General features: G+C 37.3%; 1 protein-coding gene across 7 annotated transcripts in view; it reads right to left on the bottom strand.

The window, feature by feature from the left end:
- WDFY3 (WD repeat and FYVE domain containing 3) overlaps positions 1–22,433 on the bottom strand; it is a 351,994-nt gene that overhangs the window by 160,251 nt on the left and 169,310 nt on the right. For 5 of the 7 annotated variants that reach the window (XM_049885821.1, XM_049885820.1, XM_049885824.1 and 2 more), the window contains 2 exons: positions 9,240–9,293; positions 4,899–5,008 (listed from right to left, as the gene is read on the bottom strand). In XM_049885821.1, coding sequence (XP_049741778.1) covers positions 4,899–5,008; positions 9,240–9,293 — 164 coding nt within the window. The remainder of the gene's footprint in view (positions 1–4,898; positions 5,009–9,239; positions 9,294–22,433) is intronic. The other 2 variants (XM_049885823.1, XM_049885826.1) reach the window with 1 other exon arrangement.

The raw sequence follows: 22,433 nt of genomic DNA, 5'->3' as shown, positions 1-22,433 counted from the left end.
AGAGGCAGAATGTCTCTTAATTCCAGCTTTGGGTTTTAGAAAAAAGCCATTTACTAACCATGAACTTGAGCAAACTGTTAAGTTTCTCTAAATAGCAGTTTCTCTTCCGTAACATGGATACACACATACTCCTCAGTTATCGACATGGTTAGGTTCCAAAGACCATGCTGTTATGTGAAAATCAACATTATGCGAAAATGGAAGGATGACTACATCAGGTCACAAAATAAAGGATGACTATGTCATTACACAACTGTCAAATTACATCATTACATAACCGCCAAACCACTGAGAATCATGGTCCAGCAAGGCTGACACATAAGCTTAACCATCACAGCCAGTGTTACTGTATAGCCTTGCACCTCAGCATCTGTTACTTCCAGACATGTCGTTAATGAGCAAAACAGTCAGATAGCAGATTTTTTACTGTTGTGGTAACTGTGAAATGTCAGATAATGAAAGAGTTGATAAGTGAGGAGTAGGCATAACAGTATGTACTTCTTAGGGTTAATATAAAAAAAAAAATTTTTTTTTTAAATAATATATACAAAGACATATTAAGCAGTAAATAAATTGCATATTAGTAGTTGCTTTACTATTTATATCATTTTTATCTTTATTATTATGAATTCTTAAGGCTGGAAGGATACATGTGAGTTGTAGACATAACTGACACAAATAAATCTCTATATTATTTTCAAAGATTCTCAGAGGAAGAAGTTGCAGATCTTCCTATAGTAAACATTCCAATATTGTTACAAAGTATGATATATTTATCAAAATTGTCCATGGTGCCGTTTGGTGTCAAAGTTCTATAGCACTAGAGATCAACATGTTGGCATCAATGGGTTCATTAGTTTATTTACCTTGTTTTCAAACATTTATTGAGCGTCTACAGTATGCTAGATGGATCTTGGCTGAAAGCAATGAACACCAAGAAGATGTTTACCTGTGTTTTATTGATTATGCAAAGGCATCAGCTGTGTGGATCACAACAAATTATCAATAAATAACATTGGGAAGAAAGGGAATTTCAGAACACTTAATGTGCTCATGCAGAACCTGTACATAGACCAAGAGGCAGTCATCTGAACAGAACAAGGGGATACTGCACGGTTTAAATCAGGAAAGGTGTACATCAGGGTTGTATCCTTTCACCATACTTATTCAATCTGTATGATGAGCAAATAATCCATGAATATATGAATAATATATGAAGAGCGTGGCATCATAAGTGGAGGAAGACTCATTAACAACTTTTAATATGTAAATGACACAACCTTGCTTGCTGAAAGTGAAGAGGACTTAAAGCACTTACTGATGGAAGATCAGAGTACAGCCTTCCATATGGATTACACCTCAACATAAAGAAAACAAAAATCCTCACAACTGGACCAATAAGCAACATCATCATAAACAGAGAAAAGACTGAAGTCGTCAAGGATTCATTTTACTTAGCTCCACAACCAACACCCATGGAAGCAGCAGTCAAGAAATCAGACAACATAATGCACTGTGCAAATCTTCTGTAAAAGACCTGTTTAACGTGTTAAATGCAAAAATGTCACCTTGAAGACTAAGAATGAACAAGTCTGTCTCAGAAGAAGTACAGCCAGAATGCTTCTGAGAAGCAAGGACGGCAAGATTTTGTCTCACATACTTTGGACATGTCACTGGGGGGACCAGCTGCTCTGTGGGAGAAAGATGTGGCTTCGAAAACCTATGGGACAGTTCTACTCTGTCCTCTAGGGTCGCTATGAATTGGAATCAATTTGATGGCAATGGCTTTTTTTTTTTTTTTTTTTTAATCAACCAACCAGTATCCAGCTGCCATTAAGCTGATTCTGACTTATGGTGACCTCACGTGTGTCACAGTACAACTGCACTTCAATGGAATCTTCACGGACACATCCAAACTCCCTGAGGGACCACGGTCTCAGGGGAACACCTAGCTCAATTGGAATAACATAGTTTATAAAGAAATGGTTCTACATCCTACTTTGGCAAGTAGCGTCTCAGGTCTCAAAAGCCTGAGTGGCCATCTAAGATACTATACTGGTCCCATCCTGTCTGGAGCAGGGGAGAATGAAGAAAACCAAAGACACGAGGGCAAGATTAATCTAAAGGACTAATGGACCACAACTACTACAGCCTCCACCAGACTGAGCCCAGCACAGCCGGATGGTGCTCTAACAGGGATCACAATAGAGGGTCCCGGACAGAGCTGGAGAAAAATGTAGAATAAAATTCTAACTCACAAAAAAAGACCAGACTTACTGGTTTGATAGAGACTATAGAAACTCCAAGAGGATGGCCCCCTTTTAACTCGGTACTGAAGTCACTTCTGAGGTTCACCCTTCAGCCAAAGATGAGGCAGGCTCATAAAACAAAATAAGACTAAACGGACATACCAGCCCAGGGGCAAGGGTGAGAAGGCAGGAGGGGACAAGAAAACTGATAATGGGGAACCCAAGGTTGAGAAAGGGAGAGTGTTGACACATCGTGGGGCTGGCAATAAATGTCACAAAGCAATGTGTATATTAATATATTAATTGTTTAATGAGAAACTAATTTGCCCCGTAAACCTTCATCTAAAGCACAATTAAAAAAAAAAAAGGGTAACTTGAAAATAAATAAAATGTTGTTTAAAAAAAGAAACTCAAGATTGTCTGGTATGTTAGTGTGGTGATGACAGGTATTTTCCTAACAATATCCTTTCTCCCCTTCTTTCACAGTAATAGACGCTCGGCTAGTGGCCACTTAGCAGTAGGTGTCACACAAAAAAGAACTGTGCTCTATAGGGTTATGAATGGCTTTTTTTTCAAAAGTAGAATCACCAGGCCTTTCTTCCAAGTCACCACTAGGTAGACTCAAACCTCCAATCTTTCAGTTATCAGGTGGATATGTTAATTGTCTGTGCCACCCAGAAACTCCTAGCACTATAACCCAATGCCGTCGAGTCGATTCTGACTCATAGCAACCCCATAGGACAGAGTGGAACTGCCCCATAGAGTTTCCAAGGAGCGCCTGGTGGATTCAAACTGCTGACCCTTTGGTTAGCAGCTGTGGCACTTAACCACTACGCCACCAGGGTTTCCTGCAGTATACATAACCCTTTATTCTATTTTGTGGTGCTGTCCTTATCTGCTTCATATCTGTTGTCTACATGTTGAGTCAGGGCTGTATTTTAGCCATACGTGCTGCCAGCAGAAAATGGAACTTATATTAAAAAAAAAAAAAAATCAGCTTAAAACCAACAAGGAATTTTCTTTTTGTCTCTCTTTCCGGTTAGATAATTAACTTTCCCTCTCTGGTATGCAAAATTCATTTTCATCTTAATACTGGCAGATTTAAAGTGTAACTCGATGTCCAAAATGGTGTTTGGCAACATTTGTTAATTTTTTTAAGTGAATAGGTTTCTCTTGATTCTTTTAAGCCTGTCTATCCATTTGGGCTCAAGCATAATGACTGTGAGGATGGTGCATGGCCAGGCAGTGTTTTGTTCTGTTGTGCACAGTGTCACGGTGAGTCAAAACTGACTAAACAGCACCTAACAACATCCATTTGTGCAGGTTTATGTTAATTCACATTCACTGTGTCTCTACTATGTGTTAGGTGTTATGGTGGGGCACAGTCTCTGCTTACAATCAAGAAAGAGAAACAGAAAACCTTAAAAAAAAAAAAAAAAACAGTAAAACTTAGAAATATTCCAGTTAAAACGTATTCCTTTACATGCTGATTATAAACCAAAACAAATTTTAGCACAGTTACACAGAAGCATTCCTAGCTACCGCCAAGAATAAAGGGAACTGGGATTTTGATAGTCATGTGGTAAGTACCGAGATACATGAAAACCACTGTCTAATTCTGAATTACCTGAAGGTTAATTAGGTCAACCAACCATCTCAATTTGCCAGGACTGAAGAGGTTCCTGGGATGCAACATTTTTGGTGCTAAAACTGGGAATGTCTCAGGCAAACCAGGACAAGCTGGTCACCCCAATTCCCTTTCTGAGTTAAAGAATGAGCAAACAAAAAAGTAAAGAGACCATTCCAAGGGGGAAAAATTCAAGTGCTACTTACTCTGGGCTAGTGACTAGTTTGTGGATATGGTTACTAAGAAATATGCACTGTCTCTGCTGCGGCGAGTCAGTGTACCAAGATTGGTGCTCATAGTCACTCCTGTCAGTTCCATTATTAAATGATGTGAAGAGTCTGAAAGTCCACTGTAATTTAGCCACAGATATTCCCAAGTTTTATACTGATTTTAAGAGGTAATTCTACCCTGGTTTTTGTTGAAACATCAAGTGCCAAAACTCAATATCCAAACAGTTTATTAATGAACACACGCAACGTATACCATGACAGATACTTGAAGATGATTTAGAATAAATCCTGTGATAGAGAAACGAATGTATATTATCCTGAAAATGTCAATCTTTTCTTATTTTTCATAAAATTAGAAATTTTTTACAAGTTTTTCCTTATTAGCTGAGTCACCTTAGATGAACAGTGACTTTTCTAAATCAGAGTTTCCCTAACTTGGTTACAGAAGTGTTGGACTGGGCCTGATGCAGCTCTTGGGCTACTTGCCTCCTACCAAAGTAGTCAAGTCTCTTTGTCAAATGTGCTACACAACAGTATCATTTTCTATGTGTGTTATGAAATGACAAAGATCGGAAACACTTCTCTAAGCCATGCATTTTTCCCTGGGTAAAATATATATAAAACATCAACCTCAGAGAGATACTATGAGAAGCGTGAAATAACATGTAAGAAGAAATAGAGGAACACTATGTTTATGTTTATCATAAAATCTTATTTTTAACTGAATTAAAAAAAAATCCCACGAGGTACAAAAAGTGTCTAAGTCATCAAACATGAAAACCAAGAACTCACCTGACCAGAGGAGGCTAACAAATTAATAGTTGTCAGAAGCATCCAGCCTCGACTGGCTTCCTCACTCTGATTGATTTCCAGGAACTGGACTATGGCCCGACTTGCAGCTTCTATAAAACCAAAGGAAAGATAATTAGGTCAAAGAATAAATTATATATAAAGAGGTTCTTCCTTAAAATTTGCAAGGAAATGATCATTTACTAAGCACATACTTTATACCAGCACTATTATATGCTCAATGGAAGACATGCTAAAATAGCAAGTTTTTAGTGTTACACGTAAGCCCTTACTCTACTCTGTCCTATCAGGTTACTATGAGTTAAAATCTACTCCAGAGTAAAAGGTTTATGGGCTCCACTGGGATGAAGGGTATATGCTGAGAATTAGAGTCTAATATCAACAGTAACGACAGCAATTACAGAAACCTAATTATGAAGAAGAAGGCCAAGGTAAGGGCTGTATTTGGCTCTTTGGGCAAGAGGTATCTACCACAGTTCCTTGAGCAAAGTAGGTGATAACAGGATTACTTTTACATTTTTAATCAAGTAGTACTGTGTGTGACAAACTAAAAGGAGAGACTGGATGGAAGGGAAACAAATTAGGAGTTTGCTGAGGTGACTTAGCTTCTGACAGTAGGAACAGAAATACAGTAAGACATACAAGAGAGTCATTCATAGAACTGTAGAGCTGGAAGAATCTTTGAAAGTTAATTTAGTTGACAATGATTTTAGAGATAAGGGAAAGTAAGTCTCCATACGCACTTAATTCCATCAACACAGAGTAAGCTAATTTTTATATTAATACAGAAAAGAAGTTCAATCTGTTCACTCTAAACTAACTGGGCAATTTACCAAAGTACATTTAACACACTTAATAAAGAGGCAGAAAGTAAAACAAAGAGAACTTGACTGCCTTCCAAAAAGCCCAAAGCCAAACCCAGTGCCTTCCAGTTAATTCTGACACGTAGTGACCCAATAGTACAGAGTAGAACTGCCCCACAGGGCTTCCAAGGCTGTAAATCTTTATGGAAGCAGACTGTCATGTCTTTCTCCTGCGGAGTGGCTGATGGGTTGGAACCACTGACCTTTCAGTTAACAGTCAAGTGCTTCAACTGCCGCACCACCAGGGCTCCTCTAGATTGCCTCAGGGGTATTTTTTTCTTGGATTTAATGCCATCAAGATAACAGTATTTACACCAGCACTATTTACATGCTAAAACAAAAAACCATACTAAAAAGACATAGGATTTTGTGCTGGCATATTTCAATCTTCGTACACTTCAATTTGAGGGTGTATTTTAATAGGGTTTTATGTATTCCCCCCTCCAAAAAAAAAAAAAAATGCCTTTTTTTTGCTGAGTTCTAACTATGTACCAAGCACTATTTTAAATACTTGTGGGATTGACTCATTTAATATTTATAAGAACCCTACAAATTATTTTCTATTATTATACTCCCTTTGGATGTGAACCCAAAAACCAAACTAAAGCTACTGCCGTCGAGTCGATTCCGACTCATAGCGACCTTATAGGACAGAGCAGAACTGCCCCATAGAGTTTCCAAGGAGCGCCTGGTGGATTCAAACTGCCGGCCTCTTGGTTAGCAGCCCTAACACTTAACCACTACGCCACCAGGTGAGGAAATTGAGAAACGGAGAGGATAAGGAATTTGCCTACAGTCCCATAGCAAGTTGGTGGCAGAACTCATATTCAAATCCAGGCTGTCTAGCTCGAAAGCCCAAACTTTTAATCAACATGCAAGTAAAAGACACAGATAGTAATAGTAATAATAATAAATTTAATGGGAAAGAGGAAAGTTAATAGAAGCCTAAAAAGAGATAATTACTGACTTATATTTAATATTCAATATCTCATAAGTGTGAAAATGATCACAGTCATAGGTTTACTGATTCATAGTCTCTCTTCCCTCACTAGAAAATAAACAACATGAGAGCAGACTGTGTGTCTTGTTCACTGCTCAACTACCTGGCACTAAGGGAGCACTTGATAGATATCTGTTAAATGAGTGAATGAATCAACCTAGCTGGATCAAAGGAATGATGATAACACAATGACACACTGAGCTCAACTTCATAAGCACATCAAGAGGACTCAACTTAATATGGGCAAAAGGGATTCCCGAAAGTTTAGAAAAGAAGAGTAATACAAAGCAAGTAGTACTTAAACCCAGTGCCATCGAGTTGATTCTGATTCATTAAAAAAAAAAAAAGATTCATTAAGGCTGATTAAATTGTGGAGGTCTCATTAGAGAGGGGAGAAAGATAAAAAAAAAAAAAAGATAACGCTGAGAAACCTCTTTTAGCAACAGTATTTTGAGATCATTGGTAAAAAATGACCAGTAAATTTTTCTTGCAATGGACCTAGCAATTTACCAAAGACTGCATAAATATAACATCAACCCTCTTTCCTTGACAGGTATTAAATACCCAAGTCAGGACGACAACTACTTCCCAGTTAGTTAAGATTCTCAACCAAAGGCAGTCACAGATAACATGCTATGCTTTGATTTTCTAGGCCTCTTTGTCACTAGGCGACTTCTATTTTAAACTGTGTATTCCCAATTTCATAATTCAACTACTTTAAAAAACTACTTGTAGTCTTTGAATTGATCATTTCCTAGTTAAATAAGGGTAATGAAATTCTATTTCATAAAAACATCAATTAGTGAGTAATCTGACCAATACCACATATGCTTCTCAAAGAGGTGGGAAAGAAAAAAAAAAAAAAAAAAAGATTTTGAAGAACTAAACCCGTTTCAAGAGTAAAGGCAAAACAAAGTTATATTCTTGGTACCGCAGTACAAAACCCACAGAGAAGATACATTTCAAATTAATTTGGTCTCTACCCATATTATTTAACACTATTAACTTTAAAAGAAAACTGGACAAATATGTATTTTCATTGCTATTCAATAATTGTTAGGTTTGAGCAAAGAATGTTAATGCTTAGATTGAAAACCAAAACACCAAAAATGTACCCTTGGCTTGAAACAGTTGTATTTATCTGATCAGTGATGAGCATTTATACCTCCACTGTATGTTTTCTTATGGTTTGGTTGGCAATGAACATTAAGGGATTCCTCGAGATAATAAAACACAAATAGTGGATAAAAAGCCAATTTTCTATTTGTTACTAAACATTATATATGTTTGTTGGGTTACTGTGAGGATAAACTGAATGGGCCAAGACAGTATAATCATTAACATTTATTTTGATTGCCTATTCAACAAAGTGAAATAATACACCTATCTTAATAACCATAATAGTTACTATAGTCTTCCATTTAACACCTTTACCGACTTAATAATAATGATTATTCATTTTGAGAAGATACAAGCTATTATCAGCAGTATTGAAAAATTATCGTATCTGGCTTTGATGTATATGTTCACACAGATAAAGAGGTCTGGATGGGCAGATGTGGTTGAAAGACATAGTCTGTACTGACAGTACAAACCATATGGAGATATTACAAACTATACTGACATAACAGGAGTATGTGAAGAACTATTGTACTTTCACCTACTGAGTTCCAATATAAGGTCACTGAGAATATATCAAAGGGACTTTCTACTTTTTATTTAAAATGAGTCAAGAAACTAATTTAAAAAGTATATAACATCTAGTAGTTTCTTAAAAATTAGATGCACTAGAAAGCAATTTTAAATACAACCTCCATAAATCAGTTTTTAAAACTCTGAAAGAAAAACACACTCCTAGTCACAAAAATACAGCAGTTGAATCTTTTAATTTCACTAATATTTAACAAACACAAATGTAAATAATGATTTAACTTAAGGTTTTAAGAGTTAATGAAAGGAATATATTATATTAACCCATCTTGAGAGTTATCATTTGATTAATCACTTGATTACAGCTTAAGCTTTCACACTGCATTTCAATACAGCTAGTTAGACTGAAAAACAGTTAGTAGAGCTTATTATTAAATTAAATTAAATTAAAAAAAAAAAAGACTATCCTAAAACAAATATCATTTCCCAGTCTATGCTGAGAGAATAAAGTGCATTCAATTAGGCAGCATTCAAAAACAAAAGAATACAAAACTTGTTAATAAGTGTAATGCAACATTTTTTTCCTTTGCAAAGTCCATTTAAAGCATACATTATTTTCAGAACTTAGGCTTCAACATGATAGTGTGAGAAACATCAATAGTATTATTACACATTTCACTAATAAAAAAACCAAACCCTAGCCTGTCTCCCCGCCAAAAAAGTTAGTAAGAAAAACAGTATTAGAACTCATAGCTTCCATGCTTCTTCTCATTTGATAATACAGAAACCACACCTTGGGAATGAAATTACCTGAAGGTGTTGTGGCTTTGAAATCCTTGGAGGACGGCAGGGCACACTGTTCTTCTGTTTAAAAAGAAAGGCTAGGTTGTCTAATTGGGGATTCACTACATTATATCAATCCTGCTACAAGATGCTGCACATTGTGGTCAACAACATCTAGCCTCTTCACTGCTGTGACACTGCCAACGGGGGATTTCACCACTGGGTTTAACAGTGATACCTGGCATGTAGCAAAGTCATTAATAATAAACTGAAGATACTATTTTTACACAGGTGGGAATTTTCTGTTTCACTGATGTAAATCAGCCATGTGTCCTTAGAATTAAACAGATAAGCATGACTGAACTTAATTAGAGAGATGGGAAAAAATCTTCAGGTATACCCTGTATGCAATATGGCCACAAAATTAAACCTTTTCTCAAATTACTGACAGTCACTACATACTTTAACAAAAACCATATGAGGCAAAGACCAAGAGAAAATTAAGGGAGAAAGAGAGAGAACTGTGAAGTTGCCCAGGCATATTACAAAACAGCCCACTTATCCATTTTGCATTTTGATATCCGCTAAAAGTTCTCCCTTTTAACTAACTTCTGGTGGATAGATTAAATAAGAGAATTGCAAATAAACATAGTTTCTACTGAGAAATCTTAAGTCCACAGAGGAAACGATCTGATAAAAAGCCTTGCTACGGCCTCGTTATTAGGTAACACACCAGATAACAAGTATACCATACCAAATCCAGACGAGACCTGGAAAAACAATCTTGTCTTGATGCACAACAAATACTGCCAATTTTCAAAGGAACAGCAGAGCATTCATTTCATCTGCTTTTTTGGAGAAAATTAAAATATGATAAAATTCTTTTTAATGACAACTTCCTACACAGTAAGTCAGAAAATAAGGATGAGATATTTAAGAGGTAGATGATCCAAGACCAATGAAGGCAGTATAAAATTTACTAAAAAAAAAATCAAAAGATCAAAAATCTCCATTAAAGTATATTTTGTAAGAACACTGACCAAATGAAACTTCTGGTATTCCAGATTAAAAATGAAAGAAAGGAACAAGGATTCCCATAGCCAGAGTGCTTTAACACTACGGAGATACTCCAGAAGTATGCTCTTCTATTAAAAATCAGGAAAACACTCCTTCACTCCTCAAGGGATAAAAGAAAAGCAGGGAGAAATCCTATGTTAAAAAACCAGTAATTTTTACTGAGCATCTAGTTTGTGACAGGTATTTTTCTAGATACTGGTGATATAAGGGTGAACACAACAGACAATAAAATTAAGTAAGTAAAGAAACAAGGTACTTTTTTAGATGATGATGAAGCTATAAAATAAATACATAAGGCAACTGAATATATCGTAACTGATACAGGGATAAGGATAGAAAACCTACTTAAGATAGGGTGGTTAGGACAGGTTTCTTCTGAGAAGTGACATTTACACAACCCGAACTGCATTTCCCAGGATTCTGAAGTTAATGGATTTCAAATGTTTAACACTAAAAATTATATGGAATTACATAATATGAAAAAATATGTATCTTAAAAATACCTAGGTGACAAGATGTCATCATTGGGGAAGTCTGATGAAGGGCACAAGGAACTCTACATACTATTTTGCAACTTCCTGCAAGTCTATAACTATTTCAAAATAGAAAGTTAAAAAAACAACTTAAGTAACTATTATTGTAACTGACAATGAGACAGCTTCCATTCCATTTAAGACACGTTACAGTAACGCCTAAAACTTGCCCTAAAGGATGTAAAATCATGAGAGGGGTTAGGGAAACAAATTTCCAATGTAGCAAAATGTTTTACTACAAACATGTACTTGGATATTTGAAAGGATAGCATGAGAGAAACAAAAATAAATAAAGTTTTGGGAATTATTTTTCCTAATCTAGGGATATCAGTCAAGAATGAAAATACAACAACAGGTGTAAATATGTGACCGAAAGGATAAACAAACTTCCCTTCATACTCCCTGTTTAAAACGGCTAAAAAGTCATAAAACACCGAAATCTTATACACTAACTTCTCATTTCCACAGGAGTAATTAAAATCAGGAAAGCTGAAGAATGACAGTTTCTTATTTTGGGCAGAGAAGGGAAAAGACAGGTGTAGAGAGGTTACCTCAAACTATCTTACCACCTTTCAATGGGCTAGTTGAAGGACTGCAAATATAATTAAGACTATCTCACTAACGATTCATACATCAATTCACAAAATGTACTGCTTCTGAATAAAGGATGTATTTCTCAATCTAAAATCATTTTAAGGGGCAATGCTCCAAAGACTGCATAATGGACTTCAGTTAAACATGGAAGATTGAGCACATGCATTTCTCTCTCTGTTCGCTCCTAAAACTCCATTAAAATGGTTGTCAAAAGAACTTTTAAAAGGCATAAACCTATTAACAAGGAGAATAGGAAAGATGAGAGCTACAGAATTTTAGACATTAAAAAAGCTGAGAGGTTATAGTAACTGATTTGTTAAATCCTAGAATCTTAACTTAAAGTAAACGTGGCAAAAGCAGAAAAGCAACCAAACTGCATCACAGAACCTCCGAAAGGCTCAGGAACTGGTGGCACCAGGTACTTCCGGTAGCAGAAACAAACATGGGACTATACACAGGAGGGCTGGCAGAAAGTACATTTAAGAGCAGTCAGACCCCCAGGTCCTCACCACTACGTGAGTACTAGACTAAATTCACTGAAAAGAATCGAAGAGATGATGTTTAGACTGGGAGGGCACAGTTGCTGGGCACATGCAGATAAAGTAAAAGTTTATATGCTGCGAGGTGGGGCCAAGATGGAGGAGTAATCAGACACTTCCGGTGATCCCTCTTACAATAAAGACCCAAAAAGACAAGTGAAACAATCATCTATATGACAAGCTAGGAGGCCTGAACATCAAAGGCCAAGTTAGAAAACAGATTGAGGGGCAGAGGGTGGCAAAGACAGTTCAGAAGTGGCGAGGAGGTGCCGGACCTGAATCGTCGGGAAGCCTCAGGCACCATTACTTGGAGCACTCCAGACACAGTTTCCTCAGGAAGAGACTGCCGGACGCACAACCTACTCACGCCTCCAGAATCAGAGAAGAACGATGCTCTCAGCAAAAGCTAAGTACTTCCATTTATCTTACTGCGCCCCAGCCCCCAAGTCAGTTTCAGTGGTTGTCGATTTCCCAAGGTCTGAGATACATCCTGCCATGCACCCTGAGTCATTCTCCCAGTCTTGGAGAAGGAATTAATTCACAGTTTGGGGAAAAGATAATCTACCAGCTCTACTAAGCTCGTAAGCTCAGGACAGAAGCAACTCCTGCCCGCCACAAACAGTCTGTGGACTTTGAATACCTTTCATCCCTGCATGGGCCTCTGTAGGCTCATTTCAGGAGAATAGTCCCTTGCTGGCAGATTGCAACTCTTTCAGCTGTGAGGTGAAGAAGCGGGTGTTTGATGTTTGACACCGCTTTGCCTATTAAACAGGGTCCTCACCTACCCACAAAAGGGGCCTAAGGACTAGTGGCTCCACCTATGTCACCTAGGAACCCACAACAGTTGTCCAAGGATAAGTGGCACCTCCTAGTACTTATAACCAAAAGTATTGGGTGCCCATGGTCAGTCTGCAGAACCCACCCACCTGTGCTCTCCAGGGAACAGGGACGCGCTATCCTCACAGACACTTGGGGGAAGGTTGTCAGCCCCCTGCCTTGTTCAGGGCATGACTCCCTGCTGCAACCAGATACCTGTACCTACACCAATCACCCCTGTCCCTCTAAGACTGTAGCACAGCACCTGTACCACGCACTTGATGACCAATTACATGGACACCTGAGCTGAAGCTACACAAGAAAAGCAAATGGACTGCTAGGCTTGTATACCTGGTAACAGCTCTAGGGAACCGGTGACAGGATGTTAGAGCTTCAAAGGTGAAAATAATCAAGCTAGCTCACTCAAGCAACCTATTTGGGCATATCAAAAAAAAAGCAAGAAGCTAGAATACAGTTGGCAACCATAAAATAAACTAATACAATAGCTTATAGATGGCTCAGAGACAATAGTCAATATCGAATCACATAAAGAAGCAGACCATGATTGCTTCAACAAGCTCTCAAAACAAAGAATCAAGGATTCTTCTGGGTAAAGGTGTCTTCTGGGAACTACCAAATGCAGAATAAAAAAATTAATATACAGAACTCTTCAAGACATCAGCAACGAGATTAGGGGAAATGGAGAACAAGCCAAGGAACACACAGATAAAGTAGTTGAAGAAATTAAAAAGGTTATTCAAGAACAGAATGAAAAATTTAGTAAGCTGCAAGAATCCATAGAGGGACAGCAAACAGAAACTCAGAAGATTAACAATAAAATTACAGAATTAGACAACTCAATAGAAAGTCAAATGAGTAGAAATGAGCAAGTGGAAGGCAGAATTAGTGACACTGAAGATAAAACACTTGGCACCAGTATATTCAAAGAAAAATCAGATAAAAGAATTAAAAAAATGAAGAAACTCTAAGAATTACATAGGACTCTATCAAGAGAAATAACCTACGAGTAACTGGAGTACCAGAACAGAAAAGGATAGCAGAAAATATAGAGAATTGTTAAGGATTTGTTGGCAGAAAACTTCCGATATTGTGAAAGATGAGATGATATCTATCCAAGGTGCTCATCAAATTCCACATAAGGTAGATCTCAAAAGAAAGTCAAGAAGACATATTACAATCAAACTTGCCACACCCAAAGATTTTTAAAATTTTAAAAACAGCCAGGGATAAATGAAAAGTCACTTACAAAGGAGAGTCAATATGGAGAAGCTCCGAATCCTTGGCAGAAACCATGCAGGGAAGAAGGCAATGGGATGATTTATATAAAGCACTGAAGGGAAAAAACTGCCAGCCAAGAATCACATATCCAGCAAAACTGTCTCTCAAATATGAAGGGGAAATTAGGACATGTTCAGATAAACAGAAGTTTAGGAAATTCATAAAAACCAAACCAAAACTACAAGAAATACTAAAGAGAGTTCTCTGCTTAGAAAATCAGTAATATCAGATATCAACCCAAGACTAGAACACAAGGCAGAGGAACAACACGTCAACCCAGATAGGGAAATCACAAAAATATATCAAGAAAAAAAAACCCTCAAACGAGGGAAGCAGTGATGTTATTATGAAAAAGAAGACAACATTAAAACAATAAAGAGGGAATAAGAAATACAGTCATAGATCTTTCATGTGGAGAGGAAGTCAAGGCGATACAGAGAAATAAAAGTTAGGTTTAAACTCAGAAAAACAGGGGTAAATATTAAGGTAACCACAAAGGAAACTAACAATCCTACTCATCAAAATAAAATAAACAAAAAAAGACTCAGCAAAAACAAAATCAACAGCAATGAATAAGAGGAAAAGACAATATACAAACCACACAGCAAAAAAAAAAAAAAAAAAAAAAAAAAATTAAGTGGGAAAAAGAAACTGTCAATAACACATAAAAAAAGACATCAAATTGACAGCACTAAACTCATACCTATCCACAATTACACTGAATGTAAATGGACAAAATGCACCAATAAAGAAACAGAGAGTGGCAGAATGGATAAAAAAACATGATCCGTCTATATGCTGCCTACAAGAGACACACCTTAGAGGCACAAACAAACTAAAACCCAAAGGATGGGAAAAAAACATATCAAGCAAACAATAATCAAAAAAGAGCAGGAGTGGCAATATGAATTTCTAAAAAAATAGACTTTTATGTTAAATCCACCATAAGGGATAAGGAAGGATGCTATATAATAATTAAAGGGACAATATACAAGGAGGATGTAACCATATTAAATATTTATGCACCCAATGAAAGGGCTTCAAGATACAAAAAACAAACTCTAACAGTGAGATAGAGTAGGAGACTTAACATACCACTTTCAGTGACATCCAGAAAGAAGCTCAATAAAGACATGGAAGAGCTAAATGCCACAATCAACCAACTTGACCTCACAGACATATACAGAACACTCCACCAAACAGCAGCCAAGTATACTTTCTTTTCTAGCACACGTGGAACATTCCCTAGAATAGACCACATATTAGGTCATAAAGTAAGCCTTAGCAGAATCCAAAACATCAAACTATTACAAAGCATCTTCTCTGACCATAAGGCCCTAAAGGTAGAAGTCAGTAACAGAAAAATCAGGGAAAAGAAATCAAACACTTGGAAGCTGAACAACGCCCTGCTCAAAAAGACTGGGTTATAGAAAACATCAAGGATGGAATAAAGAAATTCACAGACTCCAATGAGAATGAAAACATTTCCTATCAGAACCTCTGGGACACAGTGAAAGTAGTGCTCAGAGGTCAATTTATATCGATAAGTGCACACATACAAAAAGAAGAAAGGGCCAAAATCAAAGAATTATCCCCACAACTTGAACAAATAAAAAGAGAGAAACAAATGAAACCCTTAGGCACAAAAGGAAAGCAAATAATAAAAACTGGAGAATTAAATAAAATAGAGACCAGAAAAACCACTGAAAGAGTTAAGAAGACCAAAAGCTGGTTCTCTGAAAAAATTAACAAAATTGATAAACGACTGGCCAAACTGACAAAAGAAAAACCAGAGAGGAAGCATATAACCCGAAAAAGACATGAGATGAGCAATATCACAACAGAACCAAGTGGAATTAAAAGAATCAGATTACTAAGAAAAATTGTACTTGAACAAATTTGAAAACCTAGAAGAAATGGATGAAGTTCTAGAAACACACTACCTACCTAAACTAACACAAACAGAGGGAGAACAAATAAATAAACCTATAACAAAAGAAGAGATTGAAGAGGTAATATAAAAACTCCCAACACAAAAAAGCCCTGACCCTGACGGTTTCACTGGAGAATTCCACCAAACTTTCAGAGAAGAGTTAATACTAGTACTACTAAAGGTATTTCAGAACATAGAAAAGATGGAATATTCCCAAACTCATTCTATGAAGCCACCATACCCCTGATACCAAAAGACATCACAAAAAAAGAAAATTACAGACCTATATCCCTCATGAACATAGATGCAAAAATCCTTAACAAAATTCTAGCTGACAGAATTCAACAACATATCAAAATAATAATTCACCATGACCAAGTGGGATTCATACCAGGTATGCAGAGATGGTTCAACAGTAGAGAAACAATGTAACCCATCATATAAATAAAACAAAAGACAAGGATCACATGATTTTATCAATTGATGCAGAAAAGGCATTTGACAAAGTCCAACACCCATTCATGATTAAAAAAAAAACTCTCAGCAAAAGAGGAATAGAAGGAAAATTCCTCAAAATAATAAAGGGCATTTATACAAAGCCAACAGACAATATCATCCTAAATGGAGAGAGTCTGAAAGCATTCCCCTTGAGAACAGGAACCAGACAAGGATGCCCTTTATCACCACTCTTATTCAACATCGTGCTAGAGGTCCTAGCCGAGAAATTAGGCTAGATAAAGAAATAAAGCCCATCCAGATTGGTAAGGAAGAAGTGAAAGTATCTCTATTTGTAGATGACATGATCTTATATACAGAAAACCCTAAGGAATCCTCAAGAAAACTACTGAAACTAATAGAAGAGTTCAGCAGAGTATCAGCATACAAGATAAACATACAAAAATCAGTTGGATTCCTCTACACTGAAAAAAGAACATCGAAAAGGAAATCACCAAATCAATACCATTTACAGTAGCCCCCAAGAAGAAAAAATACTTAGGAATAAATCTTACCAGAGATGTAAAAGACCTATACAAAGAAAACTATAAGACACTACCGCAAGAAACCAAAAGAGACCTACATAAGAGGAAAAACATAACCTTGCTCATGGATAGGAAGATTCAACATTGCAAAAATGTCTATTCTACCAAAAGTGATCTATAGATACAATGCAATCCCAACGGCATTTTTTAATGAGATGGAGAAACAAATCACCAACTTCATATGGAAGGCAAAGAGGCCCCGGATAAGTACAGCATTACTGAAAAAGAAGAACAAAGTGGGTGGTCTCACACTACCTGATTTTAGAACCTACTATACTGACACAGTATTCAAAATAGCCTGGTACTGGTACAACAACAGATACATAGACCAGTGGAACAGAATTGCGAATCCAGACATAAATCCATCCACATGTGAGCAGCTGATATTTGACAAAGGCCCAAAGTCACTTAAATAGGGAGAAGACAGTCCCTTTTACAAATGGTGCTGGAATAATTGGATATACATCTGCAAAAGAAAATGAACCAAGAGCCATACCTCACACCATGCACAAAAACTAACTCAAAATGGATCAAAGACCTAAATATAAAATCTAAAACAATAAAGATCACGGAAAAAAAAAAAAAAAAGGGGACAACTCTAGGAGCCCTAATACATGGCAGAAACAGTATACAAAACATTACTAACAATGTGTAAACACCGGAAGAGAAACCAGGTAACTGGGAGCTCCTAGAAATCAAACACCTATGCTCATCCAAAGACTTCACCAAAAGAGTAAAAAGACTATCTACAGACTGGGAAAAAGTTTTTAGCTGTGACATTTCTGATCAGCGCCTGATCTCTAAAACCTCCATGATACTGCAAAAACTCAACAACAAAAAGACAAATAACCCAAGTAAAAAATGGGCAAAGGATATGAACACGCACTTCACTAAAGAAGACATTCAGGTAGCTAACAGATACAAGAGGAAATGCTCACAATCATTAGCCATTAGAGAAATGCAAATCAAAACTACAAAGAGATTCCATCTCACTCCAACAAAGCTGGCATTAATTCAAAAAACACAAAATAATAAATGCTGGGGAGGCTGTGGTGAGACTGGAACACTTATACACTGCTGGTGGGAATGTAGGTAAAACCACTTTGGAAATCAATTTGGCGCTTCCTTAAAAAGCTAGAAATAGAACTGCCATAAGATCCAGCAATCCCACTCCTTGGAATATATCCTAGAGAAGCAAGAGCTGTCGCACCAACAGATACATGCACACCCATGTTCACTGGAGCACTGTTTATGATAGCAAAAAAATGGAAGCAATCAAGGTGCCCATCAAGGGATGAATGGATAGATGATTATGGTATATTCACACAATGGAATACTATGCATCAATAAAGAACAATGATCACTCTGTGAAACATTTCATAACACGGAGGAATCTGGAAGGCATTAAGCTGAGTGAAATTAGTCAGTTGCAAAAGGACAAATATTGTATACGGCCACTATTATAAGAACTCAAGAAATAGTTTAAACAGAGAAGAAACGATTCTTCAATGGTTACCAGAGAAGGGAGGGAGGGAGGGAGAGAGAGGGGCATTCACTAATTAGATAGTAGACAAGAACTATTTTAGGTGAAGGGAAGGACAACTCACAATACAGCAGAGGTCAGCACAACTGGACTAAACCAAAAGCAATGAAGTTTCCTGAATAAACCGAATACTTTGAAGGCCAGCGCAGCAGGGGCAAGGGTTTGGGGACCATGGTTCCAGGGGACATCTAGGTCAAGTGGCATAATAAAATCTATTAAGAAAACATTCTGCATCCCACTTTGGAAAGGGGAGTCTGGGGTCTTAAAGGCTAGCAAGTGGCCATCTAAGATGCATCAATTGGTCTCAACCCACCTGGAGCAAAGGATAATGAAGAACACCAAAGGCACAAAGTAATTATGAGCCCAAGAGAAAGAAAAGGCCACATAAACCAGAGACTACATCAGTCTGAGACCAGAAGAACCAGACGGTGCCCGGCTACAACCGATGACTGCCCCGACAGGGAACACAACAGAGAATCCCTGAGGGAGCAGGAGAGCAGTGGGATGCAGACCTCAAATTCTCGTAAAAAGACCAGACTTAACGGTCTGACTGAGAAGAGTAGGACCCCGAAGTCGTGGACCCCAGGCATTCTGTTAGGTCAAGACTGGAACCATTCCCAAAGCCAATTCTTCAGACAGGGATTGGACTGGATTATAAGACAGAAAATGATACTGGTGAGGAGTGAGCTTCTTGGATCATGTAGACACATGAGACTATGTGGGCAGCTCCTGTCTGGAGGGGAGATGAGAAGGCAGAGGGGGACAGAAGCTGGCTGAACAGACATGGAAATACAGGGTGGAAATAAGGAATATGCTTCTCATTAGGGGGAGAGTAACTAGGGGTATATAGCAAGGTGTATATAAATTTTTATATGAGAGACTGACTTGATTTGTAAGCTTTCACTTAAAGCACAACAGAAATAAAAAAAGTTTATATGTTGAATACTGAAGGTCCCCAATCCTTTTTTTCCTTCCAAAATGCTGAGGAGTCAGATCTACCTGTTCTAAGGAAACACTGGAAAAATCTTCTCTGGGGAATCTGGCTAGCTCAGATGGAAGATCGCCAACAAAATGGCCCACTAAGACCAAATTACACTGAAGCACACAGTGCTACCCCTCAGCTTGTTAGAGCCCTTGTAGTGCAGCAGTTAAGTGCGTGGCTGCTAACCAAAAGGTCGTCAGTTTGAACACACCAGCTGGTCTACAGAAGAAAGATGTGGCAGTCTGCTTCCATAAAGATTACCAGAAAAAACAAATCCATTGCAGTTTGGTCGATTCCAACTCATAGTGCCCCTACAGGACAGAGTAGAACTGTCCCATAGGGTTTCATAGGCTGTAATCTTTATGAAAGCAGACTGCCATATATTTCTTCCACTGAGTGGTTGGTGGGTTCAAACAGCAGACCTTTCCATTAGCAGCCAAGTGCTTAACTAGCGCACCAACAGGGCTCCTTCTTCTGTAAAGATTTACAGCCTTGGGAACCCTGTGGGGCAGCTCTACTCTGTCCTACAGGGTTGCTATGAGTCAGAATCGATTCAATGGCAATGGGTTATTCTTACATAAGAGCAAATGGCCAAGGACGAGACATGTGACAAAACCCTAATATAAAAGACAGAGATAAAACAAATTAACAGAAAAAGGCAACTTGAAAGAAATAGACTACTTAGGGAGATGAAAACTTGAAAGGAAAACAAACAAACAAAACCCAGAGACATAGAGAAGAAAACGCATCTATTGAAGAATACAAACCAATACAAAATTAAAAAAATAACTCTTAGAAATTAAGAATATGGGGGGGAAAAAACCAGAAAAAATAGGAATTAAAACTGAAGAACTCCTTTAGCAAGTAGACCCAAAACCCACTGCTGTCGAGTCTAGGTAGGGTCAAAAAAGAAAGACAAGAAATAGGAGAGGAAAGGTAAGAAAATTACACGGGCAGTCTATTCCAACTAGAAAAGAGAAGATATAATTAAAAAAAATAATTCATAAAGCTTTACAAAAATTGAAAGATATTAATTTCCAGACTGAAAGGGTATAATGAGCACTCAGCACAATGTTTAAACAGAGACCTAAACCAAGGCACTTTATTGGGAAATTTTAGAACAATAAGGACAAAGAGAGGATTCAAAAAGCTTCCCCATTAAAAAAAAAAAAGCTTCCAGAGGAAAAAAAAAATTGGTCCCAAAGAAAGAAACAAGAATCAGAGTAGCTTTATATTTCTCGATAGCAGCATTGGAACCTAACATAAAAAATTATGGAGAAATGGTTTTAGAAGTCTGAGGTAAAAATTATTTTCAAGCTAGGACTGAAACTCAGTCAAAGCTGGGTAGATACACTAAAAGCTCAAGATTATCCAAAATGTGCCCTCGGCTGCCTGCAGAAGGATCTGGCTAAGACTCCCAGCTGACCATCTCCCGAAGGAGTGGTTGTACCTAAGCTCAAGTTACCATAAGACTGGTAGTTTCCACTAGCTGGCAGGAGGGTCTGTCACTGCCCATGGGCCCCAAGTCTCCTGGGGCTGACAGCCTGCATTCTCAAACAACTCCTATAAACATTTGAAAAATACTCAAATCCAGCGCCCAAAGTGCCTGGATCACAAGCAGTTTGTCTCTTCACTGATAAGATTGCTAGCATGCTTGTCCTTTAAAAATGCACACCATAAGGGGGATAGGAAACAGAGGATCAACCCAAGTAAGTGGAAGGCATCCCCGAGATGATGTGAATGGAGATACTGAATGACAGCTGTGCAACTACTACAGACTAAAGCAGGTCAGAAGGTTCTGGAAAAGCTACTTCCAAGAAGGCAAAACTGATAAAAAAAAAACACCTGACATACTCAATCATATCTAGAAGACATTCAGAAAAACAGGAGAGTGGGAGATAAATTTGTGATAAAAATGTAGAAAACAAGTTCAAAAAAAAAAAGGCAATTATTAAATCCGGAGGGGGTGGGATAGATGTATTTTCAAAAAAGGAAAAGTAATCAGAGCATACTACACAGTTCATCTCAGAATAACGTTTTCACAGTCACAATAATACTAACGATCTAATCAAAATTATGATAGAACTATATTTGGGGGTACAGGAAGTATGTATCTGTGGGGCGGTAGTGGTGAGCTTAAGGGTAAAAGTCATATTTCCTATTGCGGGAAGTCAAAAGACATTATCTAAATCTGAAAAAAAAATCAAGTGTTCATATTGTAAGCAGCTTATTTAGAGACACAGAGATAAATTCTAAAGCTAAAAGTGATTGCCTTTCAGGACTAAGAAATGCGGACTGGGGTAAGCAGCAGGGAGCTATTGACAAGCTATATAGGCTCTTAGTTTTAAGAGTCAAATTGAAAAGTTAAAAAAAAAAACTAAATTAACAAAATAAGGTTATATAACAAAAGCATTACTCTGATTACTGGAAAAATAATAATTTGATGGGTTGAAAAAAGGTAAGTAATTTTCTAAGGGGACACCAGAACCAGGACTTAAATCATCAATTTCTCAATCGAATGCTTCAGTAAGAAAGGTACTAGTCGGGCAGCTATTTACAAGACTGAAACAACAACAAAGCAAAAACAAATTAAAGACGAGATCCCACAAATATATTGCTAATTAACCTAGAAGAAGATAAATGGTAGTTTAAAGTAAAAAAAGCTTATTTTAATCTTCATTAAAAAGGATGATACTTGATGATGTTTCAAATTATCTACTTAAGAATAAAAATATTCATGCCGCATTTATAAAACCTACTGGATGTAAAGGAGTATGGTTAGGATTGTAATATAAGGAACCCAAAGCAGCTTATGGTCTAACAGGAAGGCAGAAAACATCACTCATGAAGTTGAGAGACAAATGA

Source organism: Elephas maximus, chromosome 5 (assembly GCF_024166365.1).
Source record: "Elephas maximus indicus isolate mEleMax1 chromosome 5, mEleMax1 primary haplotype, whole genome shotgun sequence".
In the NCBI taxonomy this organism is placed as follows: domain Eukaryota; kingdom Metazoa; phylum Chordata; class Mammalia; order Proboscidea; family Elephantidae; genus Elephas; species Elephas maximus.
Note: the sequence above shows the minus strand (reverse complement) of the source record. Positions and strands in the feature narration are given on the sequence as shown.